The sequence below is a fragment of the Elgaria multicarinata genome, chromosome 22 (assembly GCF_023053635.1).
Source record: "Elgaria multicarinata webbii isolate HBS135686 ecotype San Diego chromosome 22, rElgMul1.1.pri, whole genome shotgun sequence".
In the NCBI taxonomy this organism is placed as follows: domain Eukaryota; kingdom Metazoa; phylum Chordata; class Lepidosauria; order Squamata; family Anguidae; genus Elgaria; species Elgaria multicarinata.
This window is the reverse complement of record NC_086192.1, coordinates 16,321,491-16,347,843: the sequence shown is the minus strand read 5'-3', so window position 1 is coordinate 16,347,843 and position 26,353 is coordinate 16,321,491. Positions and strand designations below refer to the sequence as shown.

General features: G+C 61.2%; 2 protein-coding genes across 3 annotated transcripts; both read right to left on the bottom strand.

Moving 5' to 3' along the window:
• Nucleotides 1-2,077: 2,077 nt before the first annotated feature.
• Nucleotides 2,078-11,761, bottom strand: LOC134412805 (maestro heat-like repeat-containing protein family member 2A). The gene is made up of 15 exons (XM_063146817.1): nucleotides 11,731-11,761; nucleotides 10,706-10,848; nucleotides 10,380-10,505; nucleotides 9,703-9,868; nucleotides 8,834-8,932; nucleotides 8,268-8,419; nucleotides 7,971-8,114; nucleotides 7,691-7,783; nucleotides 6,549-6,639; nucleotides 6,293-6,406; nucleotides 5,752-5,825; nucleotides 4,595-4,714; nucleotides 3,514-3,624; nucleotides 2,645-2,783; nucleotides 2,078-2,172 (listed from the first exon to the last, which is right to left on the bottom strand). Exons 1-15 carry the CDS (start codon nucleotides 11,759-11,761, stop codon nucleotides 2,078-2,080), a joined length of 1,698 nt encoding a protein of 565 aa, XP_063002887.1.
• A 1,699-nt stretch (nucleotides 11,762-13,460) lies between these two features.
• MKS1 (MKS transition zone complex subunit 1) lies at nucleotides 13,461-26,312 on the bottom strand. 2 transcript variants are annotated; one of them, XM_063146519.1, is made up of 18 exons: nucleotides 26,231-26,312; nucleotides 23,684-23,802; nucleotides 22,726-22,793; nucleotides 21,867-22,022; nucleotides 21,132-21,229; nucleotides 20,885-21,013; nucleotides 20,363-20,467; nucleotides 20,120-20,228; nucleotides 19,349-19,405; nucleotides 18,461-18,503; nucleotides 17,901-17,963; nucleotides 17,625-17,695; nucleotides 17,214-17,283; nucleotides 16,982-17,089; nucleotides 16,093-16,226; nucleotides 15,809-15,891; nucleotides 15,018-15,115; nucleotides 13,461-14,295 (listed from the first exon to the last, which is right to left on the bottom strand). In XM_063146519.1, the coding sequence occupies exons 1-18, from the start codon at nucleotides 26,308-26,310 to the stop codon at nucleotides 14,198-14,200; spliced, it is 1,689 nt and encodes a 562-aa protein (XP_063002589.1). In that variant the 5' UTR covers nucleotides 26,311-26,312; the 3' UTR covers nucleotides 13,461-14,197. The 2 variants fall into 2 exon arrangements, with proteins under 2 accessions (XP_063002589.1, XP_063002590.1); XM_063146520.1 differs by lacking the exons at nucleotides 13,461-14,295; nucleotides 17,625-17,695 and having other exon boundaries at nucleotides 15,024-15,115.
• Between the last annotated feature and the right edge of the window lie 41 nt (nucleotides 26,313-26,353).

Genomic DNA, 26,353 nt, shown 5'->3' with positions numbered 1-26,353 from the left:
GAATGAGGGGGAAACGCAGAGACGCCGGGACACCTCCAAACGATTGGTGGTCAAGGGGGGGAAGGGCGTGTGGCTGGATTGGGGCCGCGGGTAGGGCTGGATTTGGCCTCAGCCTTCCAATTCAGGCCTGGGCAAAAGAGACATGTGCTGCCCCCCCCCGGTCTCTCCCTGTGCTCCACCCTGGGGCGTTATCCCCTCGGCTTCTCCCCCTAGGCTGCTCAGGTCTCCCCAAGCCCCATTGCTGCTCTTGGCCATCCACCCCGAAGCGGAACGATTCCCCGGCCAAGAACGTGGCGCCGGGGGAGCCGTCCAGCCCCCTGCTTGTGGGAGGAAGAGGCGGCGGGTAGCTGGGCGAAGAAAGGGTGGGCTGGATATAGGGGGGCGCCTCCCCCCAGTCCCTCTCCCCGCCCCCCCACTGACGTTCTCCGCGGAAGAGCTGCAGTAGGTGAGCATCTGCTTGGCGAACTCCCGGGCCAGGGCCAGGCTCCAGCCGTCGGCCTCCCGGTTCCTCTGCAACGACTTCTTCAGGAACTGCGGAGGCACCAGGGAAACGGGGGTCAGGGAGGAGGATCGGCAGCGTGGGCGTGGGCGGGGGGCCCTGCTCGCTCACTCGTGACTCCGGGGTTACCTCCAGCAGCTTCCACTCCCACGCCGCCGGTTCCAGTGTGTAGCGGCTGTGGCCTTCGGGAGAGAAAGCAGAGGGTCAGGGACGCGGGCGTGGGCCGGACTCGGTGCCAGAGAAGCTCTCGGGGGGCCCTATGCCAGGGGTGGGCGCGGCCACAGGCACAGGGGCCAAAAATGAAAGGCCCTGCCTCCCCCACAAATGCCAGCCTATTCCTAGCTCGAAGGGCTTCCTGCCACTAACTCAGCATTTCCACCTCCAAACGATCCGTGCTTGGGAGAACGGGAGACGGACTTTCGCCTGCTGGAAACCCCAGAGGAACGAATCTGCCCTGTGGGACCGAGGTTCTGCCCCGCTGCGTTGGACGCGCAGAGTTCCTGGCCGCAGCTGCCGGGGCGCTTTTGGAAGGGCCAGGTGGACACGCCGTTGCACCGACCCAGCCGTTCCGGTGACCCCACCACTCTCCCAGGAATGGCCAGGGGGTTCGAGGGGCAGGGGGCTGCCAGTCACACTGCCCACGGTGGGCGAGGCCTGGCTGGCACAGTATTTAGGGACACGCAGGGCTGTGTGAACGCGGCGCGGCATCCGGTATTCCCCAAAGGCCTGACGCGCAGCCCAGGTGACGCGTCGCCAGCCCAGCCGGGCCTCTCACCTTCCAGGTAATGGACCATGACGGGCACCTCCACCCACCAGTGCTCCGCTACCGCCTTGTAGATCTCTGGGCGCAAGGCGTTCAGCAGGAGCAGCGCCGCCGTGCCGCGGCCGGACCCTTCCAGGGGGGAAACCGCCAGGGCCTGCAAGAGGGGGGGGGACATGAGGATGGGGGACGGAGAAGGCTTGGAGGAAAACTCAAATTTCTGCCGGCACCCATCCAGATTGGGCGATTGTGGCGCACTCTACGGGGTGGAGCCTTTCCCTCCATGCTCTTCCAGCAACATCGGGAACCTGTTCAGCTCTAGCATTAGAGCAATGTGCTTTTCCTTATCCCCAGGGGGCGGAGCTTGGGGAGGGGTGGGGCTTGCAGAGCTGAGGGGAGCACAAGACTCCGCAGGCTGGGTTAGGCCCACGGGCCACAGATTCTGCACCTCTGCTTTAAAGCCATGTGCAGGTGGGGAGCAGGGACCCCGAAGGACCCTGCTGTCTTCCGTGTCCTCCCATACCACGCTTAGACCAACATCAGAGGTCCTGCCTGGTTCCCCCCCCCCCCCAGTGCCTCAATGCCTGAAATCCAGCAGATGGGTACATGGGGCCTTTCAGGCTGTGGCACCTCTGTCGCTGAAGGCCCTCCCAAGGACGGCCCACCCGGCTTCTCCATGAGGTCGCTTTCACTATGGAAACCCAGGCTATTGTGGAAAGAGGTCCGGGATCTGGTGAAGCGACGGATGGGCCGATGGCAGCAAAAGAGAACCAATTGCCTCCCAGAGTCCAACAAGGAGGATCCCCCCTTCTGGGGGGCTACCGGAGAGGCACACCCACCTCCCTTGGGCCCCAGGGACCCACAGCGCTTACCAAGAGGCAAGCCATCAATTCCTGGGCCGTCGGTGAATTCACTGGGAGGCAGAGAGAGAAAGAGAGAGGGCGGGGGGGGAGGAGGAACAGACACACACACACACACACACACACACACACACACGAGCCAAATAAGAGCGGTGTAAGAGGAAACACAACGGCAGCAACTGAAGCAAGAAACAGCGAGAGAAGCAGTGTTTCCTCGTTGCACCCCCGACTTTGCAAAGGCTCGTGCCTTTGTCTACACTCATCACGAGCGGAGGACGGGCGGCCTCCCGGCTGCTGACCCTGCCGGTCCTGGGCTGTACGCAGCACCCAGCACAAGGCCGGCCCTTCAGGCTTCTTAGGGACTAGCAGCTGACGAGCCGAAAGGAGCCGGGACCGGCCCGCGGGGCTGCCCTGAGAGGCCTGCAGGGAGGACGCCGGCAGGATGGCAGCTGGCTTGCTGCATCGTTGCCCCCCCCGTGTCTCTTGCTAACCCCCCAGCCGCTGGGCCCATCCCGGCGCACCCACCTGGCTCCCAGCCGTCCTGCCCGTGAACGACCTGCCGCAACCGCTGCTCGGCCAGCTGCCTCAAGGCCCGGCACAGCGGGGTGGCCGAAGCCGCGTAATGGGGCTGCGTCACGTAGCCGAGCATCCGCACCCATAATTCCTGCCAAGGAGGGCAAGGGCTTGGCGTGGGCGGCAGCAGCGCCCTCCCCGGCCTGCCCCACCGCACAGCCCCGGGCTTCCCTTTCCATGCCAGCCAGAGGGGCTGCTCTGGCCAGAGACAGGCTGGGAGGCCCCGGGCCTCTCCCACGCGGGTCGGCAAAGGAGGCTCCAGCCTGCCTGGCACCCTCCAGCTGTGTGGGGGTACAATTCCCACCCATTTGGCTTGGTGGATGCCTTCCACCGAGCAAACTCCCCCCGTTTTTGTCCTTCAATCCCCTTCCTCTTCCTTCTCCCAGCCCCCCTCCGGAACCCCAGTGCAGCCACGCCTTCCCTGGTCCCCTTCCCTCGGGCCCCTGCCACCAGCCCCCTCAAACCTTCCTCCCCCTTTTCCGCGGCCTCCCCACTTCAGTTGCTTCTCCGTTCTCAGATCTGCCCCGCTGTTCCCTAACTCTGACATCCCGCAGGGCCTCTTTCACCTAGACTGTAACCCCTCTGGGGCAGAGACTGGGCCGCCGCCGCCGCCGCCCTGTTTCATACCGGCACCCTGCCCGCAAGCGCCCGCAGCGGATTAAAAGGAACAGCGGTTACAGAGGAACCCCTTTGCTGGCCTCTCTGCACCGGGAAACGTTCGTTTCACGACCCAGGCTGGCCCACGTCGGTCGGGGTCCCCCGTCCCCGTGCCCGTCCTTTTGTACTCTGCAGAACGAGGTCGGTCTCAACGGGCTCCGCACCTGGCTCGCCCCCCTCCCGGAAGCGACGGCGACCTGGAGCGCCTCCGCGCTGGCCCTCTCGACCGCCTTCTCCTCCAGGCCGCCCAAGCGGAGCCTCAGCGTGGGGTGCGTCTGGAAGGGGAAATGGCGCGTCCGGTCGGTTTCAACGTTTTCAAAACCTTTTTCCCCTTCTGCTCAAAGCGCCCCCCCCCCGGCCATCTCCCCTCCTCTTCCGCCCTCCCACAACCCACATTTTGGGACTTCTTGTCCGGTGAAGAGATCTGGAGATCTCAAAATCCTACACATTTTTTTTGGGGGGGGGAGCTCTGAGTTAACCTTAATAAAGGAATTACACCCCATGGATTTAGGAATTCTCCCTTTTCCTTGATGCTCGGATTTATTTATTTTCGTTCAGTTAAACTTTTCTCTCCCACTTTCTTTTACAGAGCAATCCAAAGTGGCCACGACCCCCACCCCCACCCAAAACACATCAAAGTGATACCTACAATAGTCAAAACAACCCCAATTTTTTTTTTTTAGAAGACCAAATATCATACAAGGGCACACATTTAAAAGGCTGGTGCGAAAAACATTAAGCCACATGGGTGGAATAACAAGGATTTAGCAGCACACCTGAAGACTCAAAGGCAGGGGCGGTTGTGGCACAGCGGGAGAGCAGAAGGTTGACATGCAGAAGGTTGCAGGTTTGATTCCCAGCAACAACTCCAGGTAGGACTAGGAGTGAAACCCTGGGGATCGCTGCCAGTCAGTGCTCACAATACTGGGACAGGTGAAACCAGGACCTGAGTCAGTCGAAGGCAGCGTCCCATGTTCCAAAAAGAGGGAGCCAACTGCACCTCTCTGGGGAGGGTGTTTTGCAACCTCGGGGCCACAATAGAAAAATCCCCGCCACTTGCATGCCAACCAACCACGCTTCCGAAAGTGGTGGGATGCCTCGCAAGGCCCCTGATGCTGAACACGGAAGGGGGGAGGGTAGGCCAGCTTCCCCCTCAAATAGTCGGCTCCCCCAAAACGTTTAGGGCTTTGGAATATGGCGCCAGCAACGATTCCGCAGTTTCCCAGGGGTTCAGCCCAGCCTTACCAGTTGGTGGGCGGAGATGGACAGCTGAAGGGCGATGTAGTTCAAGGGCCAGCCTTCCACTTTCTCCAAGTAGCCGGTCCTCAGCAAATTCTCAATGGTCCGGAGCGTGGCAAGGCGAACCTAAGAGCCACAGAAGGGGGCGGGGGGTTGAGTGACCCCTTGTAGAGATGCGAGCCGAGGTCAACACAACAGGAGTGGGGCGGCGGGACGACGACGACACACACGAGTTCCTCTCCGTCTCCCATCCTCATATTCCCAATCTTTCGTTCAGGTCGTCTGAAACTTTGATATTCTCTTTTTTCATTTCACGCGAAAATTCGCAAACACTTTTTGTGTACATTTCTCCGAATACGTGCATATATTCCCCCCACCCCCCTGCACGTTTTGGCCAAATGTACACAGTTTCCGCAAGCCATTTCTCTAATATAATGCATTTTGGAACGTTGTCTTCTTTAAGATGCGCCGTTTTGCACGCACAGTTTGATTGGAGAGGTGCCACGCGAAATTCGGAGGAGTGCGAATTTCAAAGGAAAACTGAGTTTCCATTCGTATAAGTGGTTCAAAAGTCCAAAACCAGGTAAGTTCTCACTAAAAGGAAGCGAAGGGTGTGGCTACAAGGCACAGGGCCTTCTCGGTTGTGGCACCCCACTTCTGGAATGCCCCCCCAAGACGTTCAACTGGCGCCGATGGCGTTGTCTTTTCGGCGCTAGGCAAAGGCCCTCCTTTCTGTCTCCCAGGTGTTTTAGAGACCCTGTCACAAGTTTCACGGCTGCTCTGTTTTTATGGCTACTTTGTCCGGGAAAAGAGAGCCCGTGTGGAGGATAGCAGGCTGGGGCATCTCTGCCCAGCGTGCCCAGTTTGGCAACAGCCGTGAAACGGGATGAGAGCCGGCCGATGCATTTTCAGTATGCCCAGCCTTGAAAACGGTCCCCCCCCCCTGGCTTGCTCAGCAAATCTCCCACATCGCTCAAAGGAAGCGGTGAACACGAGGGAGGCTGAGAAGAGCCGGGCGTCCACCTTCCGCTGCCCCGCAGAGAGGGCCAAGTCTTCATTCTGCCTGAAAAGGTCCAACCGGCTTGCAACCAGGAAAAAGATGCGGGTGCCCCAGGGTTTGAGCCGGAATGGGGCTCCCCGCCCCACCCTGTCCCTGGGCTCACCCGGGTGCGCTCGTCGCCCAGCACGGCCTTCAGCGCCTTCACGCACAGCTGCCTCCGGCTCCAGAGTTCGGGCACTGAAAGAGACGGCAGAGGATCCCAAGAGCCGCTCACTCAGGGTCCGGGGGAAACGCAGCAGGCCGTGGCGTCCGGGCTGCCGCAGGACCCAGCAAAAGGAGGCGCGCCACATCAAACCGCCCAGCGAGCCTTCCGGCAAATTCTGCCGCATCCGTTTTTGCGTTTCGTTTTGTTTTTCAATGCCGCTTAGGGGCGCCCGAGAGGGAATAGCCTCCCTCAACCTGGTGCCCTCCGGATGTGTTGGACTACAACTCCCATCTTCCCCATCAGGGATTGGTAGTCCATCGCATCTGGAAGGTGTTGGGCTGGGGATGGCCGGTTGGCTGTGCGTGTTTTGCCCTCGCTCCCTTTCCATCGGTCCCCCACCCCCCTCACCCCCTCTGGAAGGGGGGGTCTGACAGCCCCCTGCCCCCATACCAGGGCTCCACGTGGCTCTGGCCCCGTCCCTCCCCCGCCCGCTCCTTACGCTGGGCGGCCACAATCTCGGCCAGCAGGGCCAGCAGCACGACGCGCGGCTCCTCTCGGACGTCCTCCAGCTTCCCCTGGAACACCCACAGCAGCTCAGAGGGGTGCGAACGGGCTGTGTGGAGGCAAAGACACAGAGGGTGTGTGTGTGGGGGGGGACTGCAATGGGCGGGCGCGTGGGCATAGCTTCCTACCCTGTTTCCAGTGAGCCCCCCTCCGTGGAGGGGCGTGGGGGTGTTGCCCAGTGAGCCTCGTACCCAGCCGCAAGAAGATCTGCGAGATCTCGGCCCGGTTCTCTTCGCTGTGCTCCTGCCGCGGGGGCTGCCCCTTCTGCCCGCTGCTGCAGATCTAGGAAGAGAAGGGGGGCGCCAAGGCCGGGCCCGTCACTGCAAAGAGGCCTCGGAGGCCCATCAGCTCCCTTCCCTCCGGCCAAAAAGCTCGACAGGGCTGGAAGACGACTTCTCTTTTGTCTCTCCCCCAAGGAGTCCAGGGCGGGGCCCCGGTTCAACCATCATTTTACAACAGCCCTGTAAGGTAGGCTAGCCCAAGAGAGAAACCCTCTTTTCACCTTCAACCTGCACCGAAGCCACCCGTGGAGGCAAGAGGGAGGTGGCCACATTCCGTTTGTGACTTTATTTATTTATTTATTTATTTAAAGCATCTTTTTAGCCCACAGCCAAAAAGGTTCCTGAAGCAGCGGGCAGACAGGCCGTCATTACAAACTGGCCACCAGCTGATTGTCTTGAAAAGCCACGACATGAAAGGAAAATGGGGTGGGGAGGGAAGAGGAAAAAAGCACGTGGTCTTTCCGCAGGGCTGGTGGGACGGCGTTGCTGCCCAGTCCACCCTCCCTCTTGCCTTCACCCTGCCTGAGTGAGACTAGATGTGCCTGTCAGTTCCACGTGCTCAGGGTTCCTGACCGCACGCAGAGCCCCATTTGCACTGGCGGGGGGCCTCCTGCTCCTCCCTCCAGGCACTCAGCCGATGCAGAGGTGGCAAAAGAGGCCAGCGGGATGAGCCCGTGGGCGCCCAGCCATCTTCGCGGCTGAGTGGGGACCTGAGCCCAGGGCCGCTCCCCCAGGCCGGCGCTCCAGGGCATCCCTCGCAGATCTTGCAACGAGAGGAAACTTCCCACGCATCGCTTTCCGCCGCCTCCCCAGGGGCCGGGTGCAGAGTTTTGCGAAGGAACTTATTTCAAGGATGTTTAAAATCCCTCCTCGGTGGGGCTGGTGCGGGGGGGGGGGGAGGCTCTGTCCCGGCAGAAGGCGTTTTCCCGCCTCCGCCGGGTGCAAGCCCTGACACGGAGGAGGAGGAGGGGGACTGCTGGGTCTGGGCCAGCAATCGTGTGGCGGGTTGGGGAAAGCCGCTCCGAAGCCGCGCTCTCCCTGCAGCAGTGTACCTGGCGGGTGAGGGTGCGAGCGAGGAGCTCCACCTGCGTCCTGGGGATGGGGTTGCTGTTCACCAGGGAGGCTTCCAGGATCTGGCCCAGGATCTGCGACAGGCAGGAGGAAAAGGGATCTTTCTCCCCTGCAGGACGGCCGGAGCGCAGCAGCAGTAGCAGCAGCAGCCCCCCTGCCATGGTGGGGGTGGGGCGGGGGTCATTGGGAGAGGGACTGGGGCAGGGGGCAGGCGACCCCGCCCCCTGCCTGGGGCAGCCCTCCAACGGCCCCCCCCCGCACCTTCGTGACATGGAAGGCGTTGATGCCGCTCTCGTACTCTGCCAGGAGCAGCTCGATGTCGCCGTAAATCTGGGCCTGGAACTCCGTCCTGGGCAGCAGGATGCTCAGCATGGGGCCCAGTGCCTTCAGGGCCGCCAGCTTGACCTGCCGGGATGGGAGAGGCCGGGAGCGGGGCGGCTAGCGGCCGCCGTTCCCAGGGCCAAGAGCTCCGGCCACCGCCATAGGGCCACCGCCTCCGGGGAACCAAAGGCCGGGCGGTCCGGAGGGGGCGCGGCCCACCTGGGGGTGGCACCTCACCTGGGAGTCACTCCCGGGCAGCCAGGTGCGGGTGATGCAGGCGTAGAGCGGAAGCAGGTAGGCCGAGAACTGCTGGACGCTGACGCGGGGGTAGGAGCTCCTCTCCCAGGTCCGCAGGTAGGTCCGGATCGCCCGGCACATCTGCTCCAGGGCTGGCGGGAGCAGGGAGAGAAGGGCGTCGTTGCCTGCTCTGGGGTTTGGGGAGGGCCCTCGAGCGAGGAGCCCTCAGCGGGGGCCTTCCCTCGGCGAGCCTGACCCCTCACCGCCACGCTCACTCATCACCCTTCCTCCTCCTCCTGGCCGGGGCACCTCCTGCTGCTCCCCCCCCCCCCCCGCTGCCTGGGCCAGAGGCAGCAGGTGAACAAGGCAGGTGGCCATGAGGAAGAGGAGGAGGAGCGATTCCAGGGGGCTCTTCTCAGTCAGCCCCGGCAGCGGGGTGGGCCCTTGCCAGGTGACCCACCGTGCTGACCCGGGCCAGCCCTCGCTCCGCGGTGCCGGCCTTCTCTCGGGCCCCGGGCTGGCAGAGCGTCCGCCGACAAGGCCGGGCCCCGCTCCGCACGGCTCACCTGTGCAGAGGGCTTTGCGCCGCTGGCTGTCCTCGATGCAGCGCATGACGGTCTGCAGGGTGGTCAGCGTGATGCCCAGGAAGGGGACGCAGCTGTACACTGAGGACGGAAGAGGGGGCGGTCAAGGGGCAGGGCTGGGGGGTGGCAGGGACGGAAGACCCCTCCTCCCTTGGATCGCAAGCAATGGACGCAGCCCTGTTCCGGCACGTCCCGTCCCCACCCTCACCCTGCTGAACGATTATGAAGCAGCGGAACTGGACACGGAGCAAAGAACAGGCAAGGTCCAGGAGGCAGAGGGCCCCCGGGGGGCCAGCAAGTCGGGAGGGGCAGGAGCCCAGCGGGAGAGCCCCCGCCGCGTGGCATGCAGAAGGCCCCGGGTTCGGTCCGCGCCAGCGTCCGCAGGCAGGGCTGGGAAAACTCCGGCCTGAAACTCCCGGACAGCTGCTGCGGCTGCAGGGAGGAGGCCAGTTTGACCCAGCGCTGCGTGGGACGTGACTGGATCGTTCCCCAGCTCCTGATGCAATGACGCAGCATCACCCGTTGCACCTCTGCACGAGCTGGGGCTCCTTCCCGTCAGGAGAATCAGGGTGCAGAAACACATAGGGGGCGGGTCCTTCTGAAAGGGGGCCAATCAGTAAATGCACGCAGGCGGGCGGGGGGAGTTATTATGGGACAGCTCCTCGGCAGTATTCATGAAGCTGATTTGGTGACTGACAAGGGGGATCACGCCCGTATCCAGATGGGGCGAAGGTGGGACTTCTGTAAGCTGCAACCGGCATCCCTGTCAGGGAAAACAGGGTGCCTCTGTGGGGCTGAGGAGTTTGGGGGGGGGGAGAGGGGAGAGACGCATCCCTCGGGTGCCCCCCTACCGTTGCCGGCTGCGATCTTGCCCAAGGTGAGGAGGGTGAACTCATCGGGCTCAGCGAAGGGCCGGAGCTGCTGCTGGAGCTCCGTCATGATGGGGTTGAAATGGTGGCGAGCCAGAGTGGTCAGGGTGTTGCTGGCAGCAGCCTGGAGCTCCCGAGGGGCATCCGGCTGGGGGGAGAGAGCAGAAGAGGAGGGCCGGGATCGCTTCTCGATCCTCCCAGAGCGCAGGACACGGAATAACGGGCTCAAGTGACAGGAAGCCAGATTCCGGCGGGACGTCAGGAAAAACTTCCTGACTGTTAGAGCAGTACGACAAGGGAACCAGTGGCCTAGGGAAGTGGTGGGCTCTCCCACACTGGAGGCAGCTGGACAACCGTCTGTCAGGGATGCTCTAGGGTGGATTCCTGCATTGAGCAGGGGGTTGGACTCGATGGCCTTTTAAGCCCCTTCCAACTCTACTATTCTATGATTCTATGAAAAGAGGCAGCAAAGCAGTCTTATTCTTCAGAGGCCTTGCTAAAAAAAGGAGGAGGCCTTTCAAGGTGTCTTTGCAGCAGGGATCAAAGCCCCCGTCCCTCCCCGCTCCCCGGCCCCTCACCGCCCGCCCACCCACCCCACGGACGGAGGGTCCCGAGGCGAGAGGCCTGAAGGTGCGGCTGTGGGGCGGCCGCCCCCTTACCTCCGGCGACGCTCTCAGCTGCTTGGAGGCGGCGACGATGAAGTCGCAGGCCGGCTCTACCTGCAGCCCGTGCTCCACCATGGCCCGGAGGCTGCGGTATACGGCCACCTTCTGCCAGGCAGGGGCCTGCGGGGAGGAGGAGGAGGGACCGGAGGGTGCTGAGCACGCCATCGCCGGGACCGATTCGCAGGAAGCAACGGCGGTCCAGGTGTGGTTTTCCCTTCGCCAACCGACCTCCTCGAACTGGGAGAGGGCCCAGCACCCCGGGGGCCAGACGGACCCACGGCCCAGCCGCGCCTGCCAGGGCAGCAAAGGGGCCCCCGTACCTTGTCCCGCTGGAGCATCACCGCGAGGGCCGGCATCACGGCCGCCGGCTGGCTGCGGGCCGCACGCACGATGCGCAGCACTGCCTCTTTCTGGCTGGCGGCCTCCGGGGACTGGAGCAGGCGGCTGATGGGGCAGGGGCCACCTGGGGAGAGGGGCCGAGAAGGGGGCAGGGCCGCCGCCCATCAGGCCGGCGAAAGCCGTCGCAGGTCACCGGCCGTTCGGCCGAGCCCCGGCGCAAACGATGCCTGGGGTGGAGGAAGTGGCCGGGGAGACCGGTTCCTCCCGCTCTCTCGCCGTGTTAGATCCCCGCAGGGCCGTCATCCCTGGGGCTGAATGGGGCGGGGAGGGGAGGGGGGAGCGAAAAGGAGGGACGTCTCTCCACACAGCACAGCCTGGAGGGTTTCCCCGCGGGCGGCTGGGCGGCCTCTGTGCAAAGATGGACCCGTGGCCTCTGCTTATGCTCTTAGGTGCTCAGCCCCGCCCCTCCACCAGCAGAAACAGACACATGGAGAACGTTGCTTTCTTTCATTTATGCGGGCCGCTCATCTCTTCTCCTCTTGGGGCAGTTTTGGGCACAGAAATCAGAATAAACCCGCCAGGGGTGACTGTCTACGGTGTTACACGGGCGTGGCGTATCCGTGGGCCCCAGCCAACCGCCACTAGTCACCACCACCACCACCACCCCTCCAGGACTGGACCACTTAAATCTGCACAATGCAGAAGGCCGAGGGCCCCGTCTGCGTATGGAGAACTGGGAAAGGACCTTCCAGCCTCCAGGGTTGGAAAGACGGGCTGCCGACTCTCTCAGAAAAGAAGACCCCTCTCTGTGTGTGCGGAGTGGGGGGCGGGCGCCGCCGCTGCATCCCGACCACGGAGGAAAAAGTAAAAGACCAAACGAGAAGCAACCCTCTCGAAGGCAACACGTGGAATCCGTGGAGCGTCAGGGAGAATGAGACGGGGCATTTCTACCCTGGTGGCCCCCAAATGAGCTGGACTACAGCTCCCATCGCCCACAGCCCCTTACCTTCCCCGGATGGGCTCCCCTCTTCAGCCATGCTGCTTCCGCTCCGTGCTCTCTGTCCAGGGGCGAAAGGATCCAGGATGAGGCTTTGCACGTGCGTCGTCAGGGAGAACAGGCGCCCCCAACCTGGCGCCTTCCAGATGTTTGGGACTACAACTTCCAGCAGCCCCCAGCCAGCGATGGAGTCGCAGTCCAACACGGGTAGAGGGCGGCAAGTTTGGAGGAGCTGCACTAAGGCCGCCTTGGAAGCCATCGGCCAGTGTGCCTGGTTCAGCGCTGAAGGCCCAGCGTCATGGGAAGGGATGGGGGAACCCCCCCCGACGCCTCTAAACAGCCCCTGGCCCGCCAAAAGAAGCCACGGTGCTGGGGACTGCCCAGCTGGTGATGGGTGCGGGTGTCCCCTCTGGCCGTCTGCAGAGACCAGCACGCACAACGGGCCCCTTTGGGAGCACGGTGGAGAACTGAACCCAGGCCACACACGGCTGTAGCCATTCAGGCAACGGCTGATCCAGGGGAGGAGAGTCCGTGGGGATGGCGCTCGTCACACGCCCCGCTTCTCTGCGAAGCAAGACTCCCGACAGCACCTCCAAAGGGCCGTTTGGCCAGTTGTCAGGGGCACGATTCTGCTGGGAAAGCAGGCATGCGCCCTCCGGATGGGCCGTTTCTCAGCGGAATGACTGCAGTGTGGGTGTGTGGGATGGACGTGGTACCTGATAGGGCTCCAGGGAGGGGGCAACGCAGCCCCCTCCCAGACCTCTTGCTGTCCGTGGAAACGGTCCGTGTTTCAGCCATTTGGGGGGGGGGAAAGGGGGGTTAAATCGGGCTAAATCCCTCTAAGCCTCGCAAAGAGGGACGCTGCGCCCAAACACCCACCTAGTCAAGGTGAGCGAAACTTCGGTGCGGCGTCAGCTTGGATACGCCGCCAGTCTCAACGGGAAGCTTCAGACCGCCCAAGTCCCAGGGATGGCGAACTCGTGGGCAGCCTCCTCACGGAGGGAGGGGGACAGGGACCCCTCCCTCCCTCCCTCCCTGCCCACCCAGGGGGCTCAGGGGCCCATCCCGCTCGCTTCGGAAGGGGCTGTGTGCTCAGCTCTCGCTTCAAACGTCCCCAGAGGAGGAAGAGAGAGGGGCTGGGATTTGAGGTGGGCCGGTGCCAGCAGCCCCAAGAGATGAGCTCAGGGTAGCCGTGGCTAATGGAACCGCAGCCTCCAGAGGCCTCTATGACATCACTGGGAAGCCGAGAAGCCCACGGCCCGTTCCTAGGGGCAGAGTCAAGGAGGAGCGCCCGAACGGCAGGCTGCCTTCGACTGCCCCCTCAGCGAGCCCGCGGCAGTGACCGCACCAGCCCAGGGTGGGCCAAACGGGAGGCCCACCGCAGTGGGCAGCAGGAACGCCCCTGCCCCCCTGGGCCCTGGAACGGCAGCCGTGGGGCACGGCCGGCTCGGCTCGGCTTCCTGTCTGCTCTGGGCTTGTGCCAAGAACCCAGACCGGAGGGGAGGAAGATGGAACGAGGGCAGCCGTGGTGACGCAGGGACGCAGCCGGTGTAGAAGGGGACCAAGAAGGGTCTCTCTGCTCAGGGAGCGCTCAGACATGAAAAGGTTTGGGGGCTTGAGGTGGAGCCGAAGTTAGTTACGAGAGCTCTCTGGTCGTGGTGACGCAGGGGTGTGCGTGTGTGTGTTTAATTCCTTGTTTTGCGATGGGGGAAAAAGCCCCTCTTCTATAAACAGCAGCGTTACAGCAGAAAGGTCACCGTCTTTATTTTAAAAAGGCCTCCCTGTCCGATGCCAGAAGCTCAGAGGATACAATAAAACAGCCTCCCAGCACTTACTCCCCTGGGCTTACCGTCAGTCCAAATAAGGAGGTTGCGATACATCGCTGGGGGAGGAAACTCCGGCCTGGGCTCCAGAGAAGGCCCAGCGCAGCTCTGGAAAAAGCCAGCCTTTGGGGGGCGACTGGGACTGGGCTGAGTGGGATGTCGCCCCCTCCCTGCCCGGCCGACCCCACGGCAGACACTGCCCTGGAGGAGGAGGAGGAGGAGGAGGAGGCTGAGATCTTTGCCGGCGCGCTGGTCTACAACAGCGGCTGGTTTTGAGGCGGCCTTTCTGTAGAGGGGCTGCAGCCAAAGTTCAGCCCAAGGCAGATTCCACGCACCCGGTGTCCTCCGGATGGCTGGGACCGCAACGCCCAGAATCCCCCCCACTGGGCAATCGGCTTCAAGGCACGGATGAAAGAGTTTTACCGCCTTCCATCCTGATGGCTGGAATGAGGCGTTGCCCACAGCCCCCGGACAGACGCCGGGAAGAAAAGTTCCTGCTGGCGGCCCCCGGCCCGCGCCAGGGCCTTCGGACGGAACACGCCGCCTTTCCAAGGCGTTTTGTGGCTCCCTGGAAGACGCATGGCACCTATCCGTTGAGGCTCTGCTGCAGCCCGGGCTCAGCGAGGAGGAGAAGCCGGGCCGGAAGGCTGCGCTCACGAGACAGGGCCAGCGGAGGCAGAAGCACGGATCAAGTCCTGCGGGAGACTCTCCCGGGCCTCTTGCATGCGCCGCCGGGCCCGCTGGAACGCCTCTGCAACCGAGAAGGGGGGAGGGGTGATGGAGGTGGCTCATCCGGAGGAGATTGCTCTCTCTCTCTCTCTCCCCCCCCTCCCCACGCTCCGCTGCCCCCACCCACGTTAAGGACCCGGGGTGATATAGGTGCCGCATTCGGTAACCCAAACTCTGCGTGGAGAAAGTTCAGAACGGGTGATAAAGGACACAGATGTGCAAAACTGATCTGGCTTCGGCTAGCCCGGTTGTGGGCGGTGGGAGGGGGAGCACGGAAGGGGAGGACCATGGCTCTGAGCCCCGGAAGCCCTGCTCAGCTGTCCCCCCTGCCCCGCCCTTCTGCATTCACGAAGACTTTCGTCTACCCTGTCCAAAAGGCCTTCAAGACTAGAAATATGAGGATTAGTAACTCCCTTATTATTATTTTTAAAGAGGTAGATAAGATTATTCCTCTTGTAAAGGCTAACCCACCGTAGGCATGTTTTAATTAAAGAGGTACGGTAGACATGCTTCCAGTTAATAAGCAAAACCCCACCCTAGGCATGTTTTAATTAAAGAGGAAGGGTAGACACGCTTCCAGTTAATAAGCAAATAATTATATCACACTCTCTTTAATTGCTCCTTTTATCCAAGGGCGTGTAAAATGCCATTTGGCCAGGACAGTGGTGGGAGAACGTTTGTTTTCAGACGGATTAAAATTATAATAAATAAATAAACGCCCACCCCCGCCATCCACCAGCTTACCCAGGACGTTGTAGAGGGACCCTTGCTGACTAAAACCGCCCAGCCGGTCCAGGACGCTCTGCATGCGCTTCCTCATGGAGCTAGACTCCAGGAAAGCCCTGCCGAGAGAGAGGGAGGGAGAGAGAGAGAGAGAGGAGATACAGAACAGGGCGTCTCCGCATGACAATGCATTAGTGGGGGGGAAGAGGAGGAGAGCCCATTTCCCCCTGATAACGTACATGAGACCTCCAGAGCTCTGGGTGGAGGCAAGATATCGCCCAGGAGGGGGGGAAACCACTGTAGGTGGGCTGCCCCCTTCATGGTCCACACGGGGGCATCCCAGGGGTGCATGGGAAACTGGACTGCTGCTCTGATTGGGCCCCTGGTCTGATCCAGCAGGGAAACGCTTATGTTTCTCATCTCAGTGGAGGAGTTTGCAACCTACAAGTGCACTTCCTGGAGAACTTCCTGGAGGACTTCCTTCCTTCCTCCCTCCCTCCCTAACCCCGCCCCTCCTCCAAACCATGCCCTCTGGAGGCAGGCAGGAAGAGGAATCCCCTCTGTTATCTCCAACCAGCTTTCGGAGATAACAGCAGGGATTCCCCTTAGTGTGCAGTGGGCATGCAAAGCGCCACGTGTGTCCTTTCCTCATGCATAAAGAGAAGCCCAATGGATGGGGGATGGCCAGGAGCGCTTACAGAAGAGGCGGAGCCGGGTTGGAAACCAAGGGGGGAGGGGCTTCCTCCCGCCCCCTCCGTGGTGCCTCTTGGGCATTCCCAGCCGTTCTCCCTCTAGCGGAGAGCAGCGCTTACTTTGACTGCTGCAGGCAGTTCAGCCGGAAGGTCACGCGGCCCGTCGTCTCGGTGCGGAAGCCGAAACGGCTCAGGCGGCTGCCCTGCGGGGGTGGGGGCGGAGAAGCACCGCGTCACGGTGGATCCTCACCGTCCCTCCACCCCAGGCAAGAGAAACTTCCCTTCTCAGCCTCCCCAGTTTTCCTTCACAAGGGATATGGGGCAGCTGGGGGGGGAGGGAGGGACACCAAGACCACGTGGTGGGGAAGGAGGCCGACCCCGCTGCCCGAGCCCCGGACACTCACTGCGAAGGTGCTGGGCACCCTGGCGTAGGTCACATCCTCGAGCTCCGGCGACCCCCCGATGAAAAACCTCTGCAGTTCCGAGAAGGTGCCCGGTTGCACGGGCCGCCAGGTGGAGGCCGTGACGGTATGTGCCCCTGAGCCGCCGGGGTTGGGGAGAAGGGAAGAACACGGCAGGGATGGAAGGGGGTCGGGAGGCCACGAGCCACACGCCCACACGCCTCCCCACCACCGGCAATCTCGGCAATTCAAGCCACCGAGAGCATCACCAAAAGGGGCCCGTGAATAAATCAGGGACCCTCAGAGCAGCCCTGGACCAGTGGATCTGTTTAGCCCAGAACCGGCAGCTGCTCTCTTGGGTGGCCAGCAGAGAAGAGATTTCCTTTGCACCGGCTGGCGCCGCCTCCCCCCCCCCCCCGCTGGACTGGAGATGCCGGGGAGGGGACTGGGGGGCCTTTGTATGACAAAACGTGTGCGAACCCCAGCCGGATCTGGGGGAGGGAGATGTCTTCTCAGCCTCCAATTGTCTGCCCCGTCCTTCCAAGGAGCTCAGCCCAGGACGCCCGAGGTCCATAAGGACCCAAGGAGAGCCCGGAGGCTGGATGAGACCCAGGGCCCGCCGAGTGCAGCCCTCTTTGCGGTTCTGGACTAGACGGAGCCTGGGTCGGATCCAGCCAAATCAGGCCCCGGTCTCCCCTCCCCACCCCGCCACGCTCTCCACTGTAAAGGGACCCCCTGGCGTTTGAACCCAAGAGGCGTTTGCCTCCCAGGAAACATCCCAGCCTGCAAAGAGAGGAGCGGTCTGGGGGCTCCATTCCTGGACAAACCCCGGCGGTGCCTCCACGCACGCTGAGGCCCACGTGCCGAGCCCTGCGCCCCACGGCCTCCTCACCTGGCGTGGCCGGCAGCACCACAAACCCGTAGCCTTCGACGCGATACCGCTGCCAGAAATCCAGGGAGAGCACCTCGAAGTAGAGGACGGGCCACTCGGGGAGGGTGCCTGGGGGAGAAGCGGAGGCAGAGCGGAAGAGGCAGGCCGGGCCAGGCCCCCGAGGCGGCCACCCTGGCTGGGGGGCCTGGGGAAAGCCCGCCCGCCTCGCCCGGCCAGGGAGGGTTCGTCTCACCTTCCGCCTCGTTCTCCTGGGCGAAGAACAGCTCCAGGGTGAAAGGGAAGGAGAAGAAGGCCACCCTGTCCTGGGAGGGGAAAAGGCAGACTCAGCGCCCGGGCGGAGCGGAACACGCATGGGGGCACAGAGGCCATGTCGGGAGGCATCCTTTTCCCTGCTGGCCGGGGAACGATGGGAGCCGTAGTCCAGCACCACTGGAGGGGGGCACCGGCTTGGAGAAGGCTGCTTTAAAACGCCAGGGCCCCTCCGTGGCAAGCGAGCCGTGGCAGGCCGCTCCTCCTGAACGCGCCCCAGAGCTGACGGCGCTGAGGCACAGCAGGGGAACCCCTCATGCCCTGCACCCCCACCCACCCAGAGAGCTTCGGCTATTGGGCGGTATAAAAATGTAATCAATAAATAAATGACTACCCTGCCACATGTCTTGGTAGCGCAGGTCTGGGTCACTCCGGAGAGCGGCTGGAACGGGGGACAGCACCAGCCTAGGCGGAAGCGAGGCGCAGGGTCAGGCGTCAAACGAAGAGCGCCTGAGCCAAAGACAGGGCCCAGGCTCCCGTTCAGCTGGTGGCTGGCCGGGGGGGGGGAGGGGGACGAACAGACAGCAGTCACCCGGGAGCCTTCGCGCCTGGCAGACAGAGCCCCCCCCTTCCTCCGCCCCCCCCCGAACCCCAGTTTTCACGTACTCACCGCTGGGCAGCTCCAGGAAGAAGTGGATGTAGAGATTGTCGTTCTCGTAGCCGTGGGCTGAAACTGGGGGTGGGGGGGGAGAGAAAGAGGGGGGTGGCAGGCAGTCCGCAGGCTCCGGGGCCCCTGGCTCTTCACCCAGCTCCCCCACCCCAAGAGGGCTCCCGGTGAGCATCCGCCAAAGAGCCCCGCCGAACGTCTCTCTCGGGCCCAGAGGAGGGGGGACGTGACGCTGGCCGCGTGGGCCGGTTTCGTCCCAGCCAGAGGCCGAGGGCAGCCGGCCGGCCTCACAGAGGTGCAAAACCCCTGGCTGCAGGCCGAGGGCGGCCAACTCCAGCAGGTCCCCAGGGGGCCTCTGTAGCTCCCACACCGCCCCCAGGGCTGCAGCTGTGCTCCGCCGGGGAGGGGAGGACTGTCTTCCACCATCGCCCTCCACCCATCGGAAGGGAGGGAGGCTCAGCACCCCCGGGGCATCCCTGGAGGCGGGGGGAGGGAGGGAGGGAGGGAGGGAGGGAGAAGGCAGCGCCCCCCCCCAAGAGCGGAAACATTAATGGGCCTCTCACCAATTTCTCCGTTAACAAAGAGCCGGAGGGCGCCAGGAAGAGTCTGGAAGAGGCAGAGAGAACAGAGCTCAATGGGGGTGGGTGGGGCATAACCGTGGCTGAGCACCTGCTTCCCACGTGGAAAGTCCTGAGTTCGAGTCCTACCATCTCCAGTTCCGCCTTCTGCCTGGGGCCCCAGAGAGCTGCTAATAAGCCGGGGGGGAGGGGGAGTGCGGAACCTCTTGGACCCCAAGGGCCGGGTTCCGTTTTGGAGAAGCTCTCGGGGAGACTCCTTGCAGTGGGGCTGGAAACCCCCAATCCCAGCCCGTTGTGACGTAAAGTGCTTCCTGCCAGGGACGCAGCTTGAGAGCGGCTTTTTGAACTGCTGGGAGAAATGGCGCAAAAGCCGGGAAGCCCCCCAATGATTTGGGGGGGGGAAGGAAAGGGGCAGAGCTAGGGGAGGGGTGGCGTGTCCAAAGTGTGGGGACCGGCTCCTTCAGCATTCGGACTGGTTTGGACTGAAACCCAGAGCGGATTCACCGCCCCACTGACACTGGAGCCACCGGCCTCCACTGGTGTTGTAAGAAATGAAACAAAACGTCCCGATTTGAACCAGGGAGTTGATCCCTTCCAATGTCGGTCGGCCCTACTGGCCGGGAGTGATGGGAATTGCAGTCCCAACACCTAGGAGGGCCCCAGGCTGGGGAAGGCTGGGCAGACGGCAGGAAACTGTTTGCAGGAACCGTTTGGGAGCTCTGCCCACGCGTGGGTTTCCCGGGACTGAAAAGCCCGGCAGGGCAGACAGTTCCGCCACTCCCCACCGGAAATGGGGCCCGGGCCCCCACCCCAAGCCCTTTCCCAGCTCATGGAGCGAACGGGCCACACGGTGTCCGCGCAGGCGTCCCTCACCGCCTCAAAGTCGGAGCCGACGAGTCCGTTGAGGTAGTCCTTGTGCCGGCTGTACAACTAGGGAAGGAAGCGCAGGGAGACGGTTGTGAAGCGGGTCCCAGGACTCCCGGACCCCTCCGTCCTCCGCCGTCGCTCCCAGAGGAGCTGGGGAAACAGGCACCAGTACAGCTGGAAGCCCTCCTCTCCTCGGGGGCAAGGGAGGGGAGGCCTCCGGATCACGCGGGAGGCCCCGGGCAGCGCCACGTTTCACGGCTACGACGGCCACAATTCGAACCTAAAGCACCGCGCCTTGAAACCTTTTCCCAACCAACAGCCTGAGCTGCCGGGCCACAGTTTCCACAAGGAGGCCCGATCCAGCCTTCCTCCAGACGAGTCGGGCTGCAGCCCTAATCACCCCCAGAGCTGGGAGTGATGGGAGTTGCAGTCTAAGACATCCGGAAGAGATCCGGCTGGGGAAAGCTGGACGGAGAGAACAAGAGCGTTCTCCTCCTGTTGAAGCGAGCACCAAGTGGGGATCTGCTCTGGAGGGAGCGTTTCCCAACTCTGGGGCCGGCGCTGAGAAGGCCCTGCTCCCAGGGGATGCTAATTTTCATTCACAAATGACGGTGCCCTGAGAAGGACCGCACTGAGCCTACGGGGACAAAGAGGGGCCCGTTTGGCCTCCCCCCCCTCAAGTCCTGGGCGGGGACGGGGTGGGGGCAGCAAACTCGCTCTCCACAAACGCCTCTCTCTCCTCCCCACCCGCCCCAGGGCGAAGGGCGGCAACCGTACGTCCTTGAAGACCCGCTGCTCCCGCGCCGCCTCCTCCTGCTGCACTGGGGCCGAGGCGTTCTGCAGGGTGTAGTTCCACATTTCCCGCTTCTCCCTTTCCAGCTCGATCCTTTGCAGAGGCAAAGAACACAGTGTGTGTGTGTGTGTGTGTAAGATCAGAGAGAAGCCCCCACCCCGGAGGAGCCAGACACCTTGGACTCCACCACACAGGCTCAGGGATGGGGGGTGGTCAGCGCAGCTCACCTGTACGGCCCTTTTGCGCCTGTGAAATCCGGCTTGACCGTGATGACGCCGTTGCTGTCCACCTTGAGCGTGCAGAGGACGTGCTCGTAGTCTCTGCCACCGAGTCTGCGGGGGGATCGGGGTGAGCACAGGGCCTGGCTCCCGGGGAGACCAGCCCCTTCCTCAGCAGCAGGACCCGAACCCAGAGCGGCAGACGGCTCGGTCAGCCAAGGCAGGGGAGGGCTGCAGTGAGTTCGACCCCTGCACAAATGCTGGTCTCCGGGGCTGGAGTCCTTCTTCCGCCCTTGTCACCTGCCACCTCCAAGGGGACAGCCCTGCTCTCTTCGCCCCAGTGCGTGGGGCTCCAGCCAGCCACGTCCTCTGCTCGAGACAGAACGGCTCTTGGGTCTCCACAACCCCAGTGACCAGTTCACACCAGGCGAATGCCAGCGGCCCCGCTCAGCTGCCGGCCGCTGACTTCCCACCCGGCCCGCGGGAGGAGGGCAAGAGGGGTGTGTGTGTGGGCTGGGGGCGCTGACTTACTTGCCAGGGGGTCCCAAGTCCCCCATGATGTACATGGTCTGCACGGGGGTGTTGATGACGTGGTTGTTCCTGACGAACTCTTCCGAGGGCTCCCAGGTGACCAGGCGGGACTTCAAGGCGGCCCCTTCCCTGCCAAGGGGGAACATGGGAGACAGTCACCCACAATGCAACAGGCTCCCTTCTGCAGAAAGCGCAGCAGGCCCGCCGGAACCCGGAGGCAGGCGCCAGGGGCGAGGGCTCCACTCACGTCGGCCGCCGCTCCTGCCGCCTCCTCCTGACGTTGGCCATCCTCTCGGCCAGGCACGACGGAGCCGCCTTGGCAGACGTCGTCACCCTCTGGCAGTGCTGGAAGGCAAGGGGAGGCCCCCGTCACGCTTCTCCTCACCCTGCGCCTGAGGGAGGCGAGGTGAAACCGCCCCATCCCAGACCCCAAAGTGCTGCGTCTCTAGCCTGAGAAAACAACCCACGGTCCTGGGTTCGCACGTCAAGACTCTCCATGGTTTAAACCACCCAGAATTCATAACCCAAGAACAAGCCGTGGGTTGTCCTTCTGGGCAGTGTGCGATTAACAAACCGCATGCATACATTTGCAAATCAGGACAATCCAGAATTCAACAACCCAAACCGTGGGTTAGCGTTATGTGCGAACCATGCCACCGACTTGCTTTGTAGCCTTTGTTATACTCTCTTCCCCACTGAACTTTCCTTCCCCACCTCTTTAAAATGGGGAGAAAGACCCACTGCAGGCGGCTGCGATGCAAAAGAGCTGCAGAGAAAGGCGTTACAATTTTGAGACGCAGTGAAAAGCGTGTTGTCGATCAAGAATCTAGTCCTCTTGCTTCTGGTGCTCGTGAAAGGGGCGGCTCCTTCCCTCCTGTCACCCAAGCTCAGCAGGGGAACTCTGGATTCTGTGCCCTCGGGGGACAGGAGGGGGGGTTCAGCCGTCCCATCCCCGCCCCGCCCCCCTGAAAGAAACAGGCACCTCCTCTAGGTTGGTGAAGCGGTCGTGGTCCGTGTACGTGAAGATCCGGGCGTTCTTCCGGCCCCCCGATGCTTCCAGCTTCAGGATGTCCTGGTGGTACTGCCGGTCGAGGGGGGTCTGGCAGGCGGACGCGTTCTGGTACAGGTCCACCTCAAACTGAGCACAGCACAGGAAAGCTCTGATGTGGGCGACGGAAAGCCCCCCCCCAACACCCCTACCCCAGTCCCTCGAATGGCAATGGCCTTCCCTAACATGGTGCCCTCCAGATGTCTTGGACTACAGCCCCCAGCATTCCTAACTATTAGCCATACTGGTGGGGGCTGATGGGAGCTGTAGTACAAAACATCTTTTATAAACCGGCCAGAGAACTTTGGCTATGGGGCGTTATAGAAATGTAATAAATAATAATAATAATAATAATAATAATGAAAACATCTGGAAGGCACTAAAGTAGGCAAAGCCGGGCTAGGCCTAAAGAAGGTGATCCCTGGGGCGGAAAGAGGCTAAATAAAACCAGCATAAAGAATATTTGCCTGATTGAGAGAAAACGCAGCAACGCTGTGGAGGACGGGCCGCGTGGCGTTCCCCACCACAGAGGTGCTCCTGAACGCGTTGTGGCAACGCGCATGGGCGAGAGATTGAAATTGTAACGGACGCCGGTGCGCAGCAGCGCCGACGACGGCAGGAGACCTGGATTCTAGTCACCGCTCGGTCATTCCGATATGGAATTGACCGGGTGGCCGAGAGCAAGCCCCGCACCTTGGCCTGCCTTGCAGGGCCGTCGCGAGGATCAATGAAACCGGGATTACAAGGCACTTTGGAAAGGGCGAGGGAAGCGCCGGCTCCTTCCTCCACTCACCTGGCTGAAGAGTTTCTCTTGCCAGCCAACCTCCGCTTCCTCTTTCTCCTCCTCCGGACCATGGCCACCTGAAACACAGCCAGGGTCAACCAGGCGAACGCTCCTCTAAGCACCCTCCCTCATCAACTCAACGTGGGCAGTGCAGGAGGAGGAAGAAGATGGAGCCAAGGACACGGGTGTGCGCGTGAGAAGGGGTTGGGAGGAATCTCAGCCTCTTGCAGCAACATCCAAGGTCCCTGGGGAACAAGGCAGCCCTGGAGTGTGGGCTTTTCCTGACACATCTGACCCATTCCGAGGAGGGCAGTAAAACGACCTCTATAAACATATAGAAAGAATCAGCGACCGGTTGCCCTGGGTCAAGTCTGGCAGCCCAACAGGAACAAGGTGCAGTTACTGGGAGTGATCTGGTTTAATTGGACTCCCAGAAGTCTTTCCTGCAATCGCTGAGAAAGCGACGCACCTGGACTGACGCGGTGCTTCTTTCCCGCCCCGTGGCAGGTGCCTTTTGGCTCTGGGTTCAAGGCCAAAGCCTCAGGCGAGGTTAAGTACGGCTTATCAACGAACCAACTCGAATCGCTAAACAGAAGACGAGGACGCTCAGCGTGGCAGGCTAGCCAGTGAAGCCGTGCAGGAAATTAGAAAACTGAGGAGGAATCCCCTTATGGGGAAGAAACCCCCATCTCTGTTAGTTTCAGGGCAGCTCCCGCAACCTGACACATTCCAGCAGTTTTGGACTTTAACTCCCATCTGCCCCAGCCAGCATGGCCGATGGGCAGGGATGCTGGGAGTTGTCGTTCAAAACATTTAGAGAGCATCAGCTTGTGGAAGGCGGTTCCATGGGAAGAGCCCACAGGGAGGGAACTCCGTGGGCTTAGTTTAGGCCTGGTGTGGCTTCAACCCCAGGCTGGACTCTCAGGGCCCCGCGGCCGCTCTCCCTCCCTGAGCCAGGCGTGCTCACCTGCTGCGTTGTGAGGGCTGAGGGTGGCCAAGCCAATGAGCTGCTGGCCCGGCTGGCAGAAGGGCTCGTGCAGCTGCTGCAGCAGGAGGCTGGTGGAGGTCACGCGCTGGAGGCAGACCCTGCAGGGAAGAAGACTGTCAGCCGCAGTGGCCACATGCCGGGGACGTCATGACGTCAGAGAAATGGCTCAAAGATGAGGAACAGCGAGCAGAGGGTGCAGAAACAACAAAGCGTCTTGTGGCGTCGCAAAGAGGAACACATTTAGTATGGCAGGAGCTTTCGTGGACGGAAATGTGCACAGGCAGCGGTCACCACCTTGGACAAAGGATTGACCGGCTTGGGCTGTAAAGGTGGTGAATTATTCAGCCCCATGAGGGCAGGAGGGCAGTCCCCAGGCGATTGGGACTTTGACTCCCAGAAAGGCCAGGAACGTCGGGAGTTGAAGTCCAGAACATCTGGACAGAGAGAGAGAGAGACTTCCTGCCCATTTCTGCTCTAGATCCTTTCGCCAAGAGCGGTTCATCTTGCTCCATCTCTGGTGACTTCCAGCCGCTCACCTGGGCAAAGAGGCTCGTATTCCAACCGGCCGTTGGCCCGTCAGCTGACTCCTTGGGCCAACATGGCACAACCGGTCCAAACCAGCTCTTCTCATCAGCTTTCGTTGACTCCTTCCACCTGCCTGGTTTCTATAGGGTTTCCTCCACCACCTCTGTATTTTATCGGTGTTTAGTTGTATTTTACGATCGCATTTTTCTTTTGCTGCTGTTAACCGCCTTGAGTGCCATTGGGTGGAAGATTTAACAAACCAACCCAATAAAAGAGCTCATTCTTCATGCATTTTTTGATATTACACACCCCGCTTTGCAACGCCCGAGAAGCACGGCAAGGGGTTTGCACGGTTCATTGGCTTTACGCTGTTTGCTGCTGGTGATGCTGTGAATTTTGCAGACATTTAGGCTGCAATCCTATGCATGCATGGGCAGAAAAAGGTCCCAGTCTCCTACACGGGCTTACATAAGTGTTAAGGAAATTCCCCTAACCTGGTAGGGAAGGAACGACTTCACAACCCGTCCTGAGACAGAGACTCTTTATTAACTGTGCGCACAGGACAAAAGCCCCTTACCCTCATACAAACCAACGGCAGAGACTCTCTAACCATCAGCCACATCGGCATACATTTATACTTCATCCAAGTTGCTCTAATGAAGTCATACTTTCCCCACCTCCCTCCTTTGACTGATCACAACTTCCATACACGTTCCTAAAACAGAAACGCATTCTTACATAAACAATGCCATATTATCTTGGCAGCCTATGACCGGTACAAAACGTTGCATTCTATTCTTTGATAAGCACCTCAAGGAGAAATTGGAAGTCCGGAGTAGGCTCGGACCCTTCAGAAATGCCTAGTCAGAGAGCTTTAGATGGTAAATAAATTGAGTGGGTGGTTGCAGAACAACTCCAAGCACTCTTGTGAACCGCCCAGAGAGCTTCGGCTATTGGGCAGTATAAAAATGTAATAAATAAATAAATAAATAAAAAATCTTGAATGAAACAGATTATCTAGATCCATTTCAATCGGGTTTCAGACCTGGTTTTGGAATGGAAACTGTCTTGGTCACCCTGTGGGATGACCTTTGCCGGGAGAGGGACAGGGGGAGTGAGACCCTGTTGGTTCTCCTGGACCTCTCAGCGGATTTCTATACCATCGGCCATGGTATTCTTCATAGGGTCAGCCTGGTGAAATTTCCTCTTCATTATACCAGTTAAAGCTGCAGGAGCCCTGCCCTCTTTTAAATCTGGTCACTCTAGCATAGCTCCTGCAGCTTTAACTGTGGTGATGAAGAGGGAATTTCACCAGGTTCTCCTGCTGAAATCCCCTTTTCTATGCCACTGTTAAAGAAGCAGGAGCCCGGTCCTCCTTTTCATAGGGTCAGCCTACAAAAGAGGGCAGGGCTCCTGCAGCTTTAACTGGTGTGATAAAGAGGGAATGTCACCAGGTTCTCCATATATACAAATGACACCTGCTGAAATCCCCTCTTCTATGCCACTGTTAAAGACGCAGGAGCCCTGCCCTCCTTTTCATAGGGTCAGCCTAGTTAAAGTAATTCATTCACATCAAATTGAGGAGCTTCAACAGGGCCTTTTCCAGGTCTCCCTGTCAATAGAAAAGGTCCTATCATCCGCTGCATGTCTAGACAGAAGTCCTACAACTCCCAGCATCCCCCAGGCCGAATGTCCAATGGCCCAGAATTATGGGACTTGCAGTCCAAATCATCTGAGGGTCGGGTGGGGGGTGGGTGGGGCGACCAGTTTCCTACTCCTGACTCTAATACAGTCTTCCAGATGTGTTTGGACTACACCTCCCATCATCCTCAACCAGGCGTTTGCTTGTTTTTGAAAGTGCTGTGGGGCTTTTTGTCATCTTTGGCTGCAACAGGCTGATTTAAATGATTGACAGGTCCGTGGAGGAGTGGGGGGGGCAAAAGCAGGGGGGGCGGAGGGGCGATATTGGGGTCGCGGCGGTGGGGCGGGCGAGGCACCGACCTGACACGCAGGTTTCGGATGGGGTCCCGGGAGCGGTAGACCGCCACGCCCGTGTCCTCGTTCCAAGCCGCCTCCGCCATGGCCTTCCGCGGGGCTGGGGGGGCGTCACGACTAGGCCGCGTT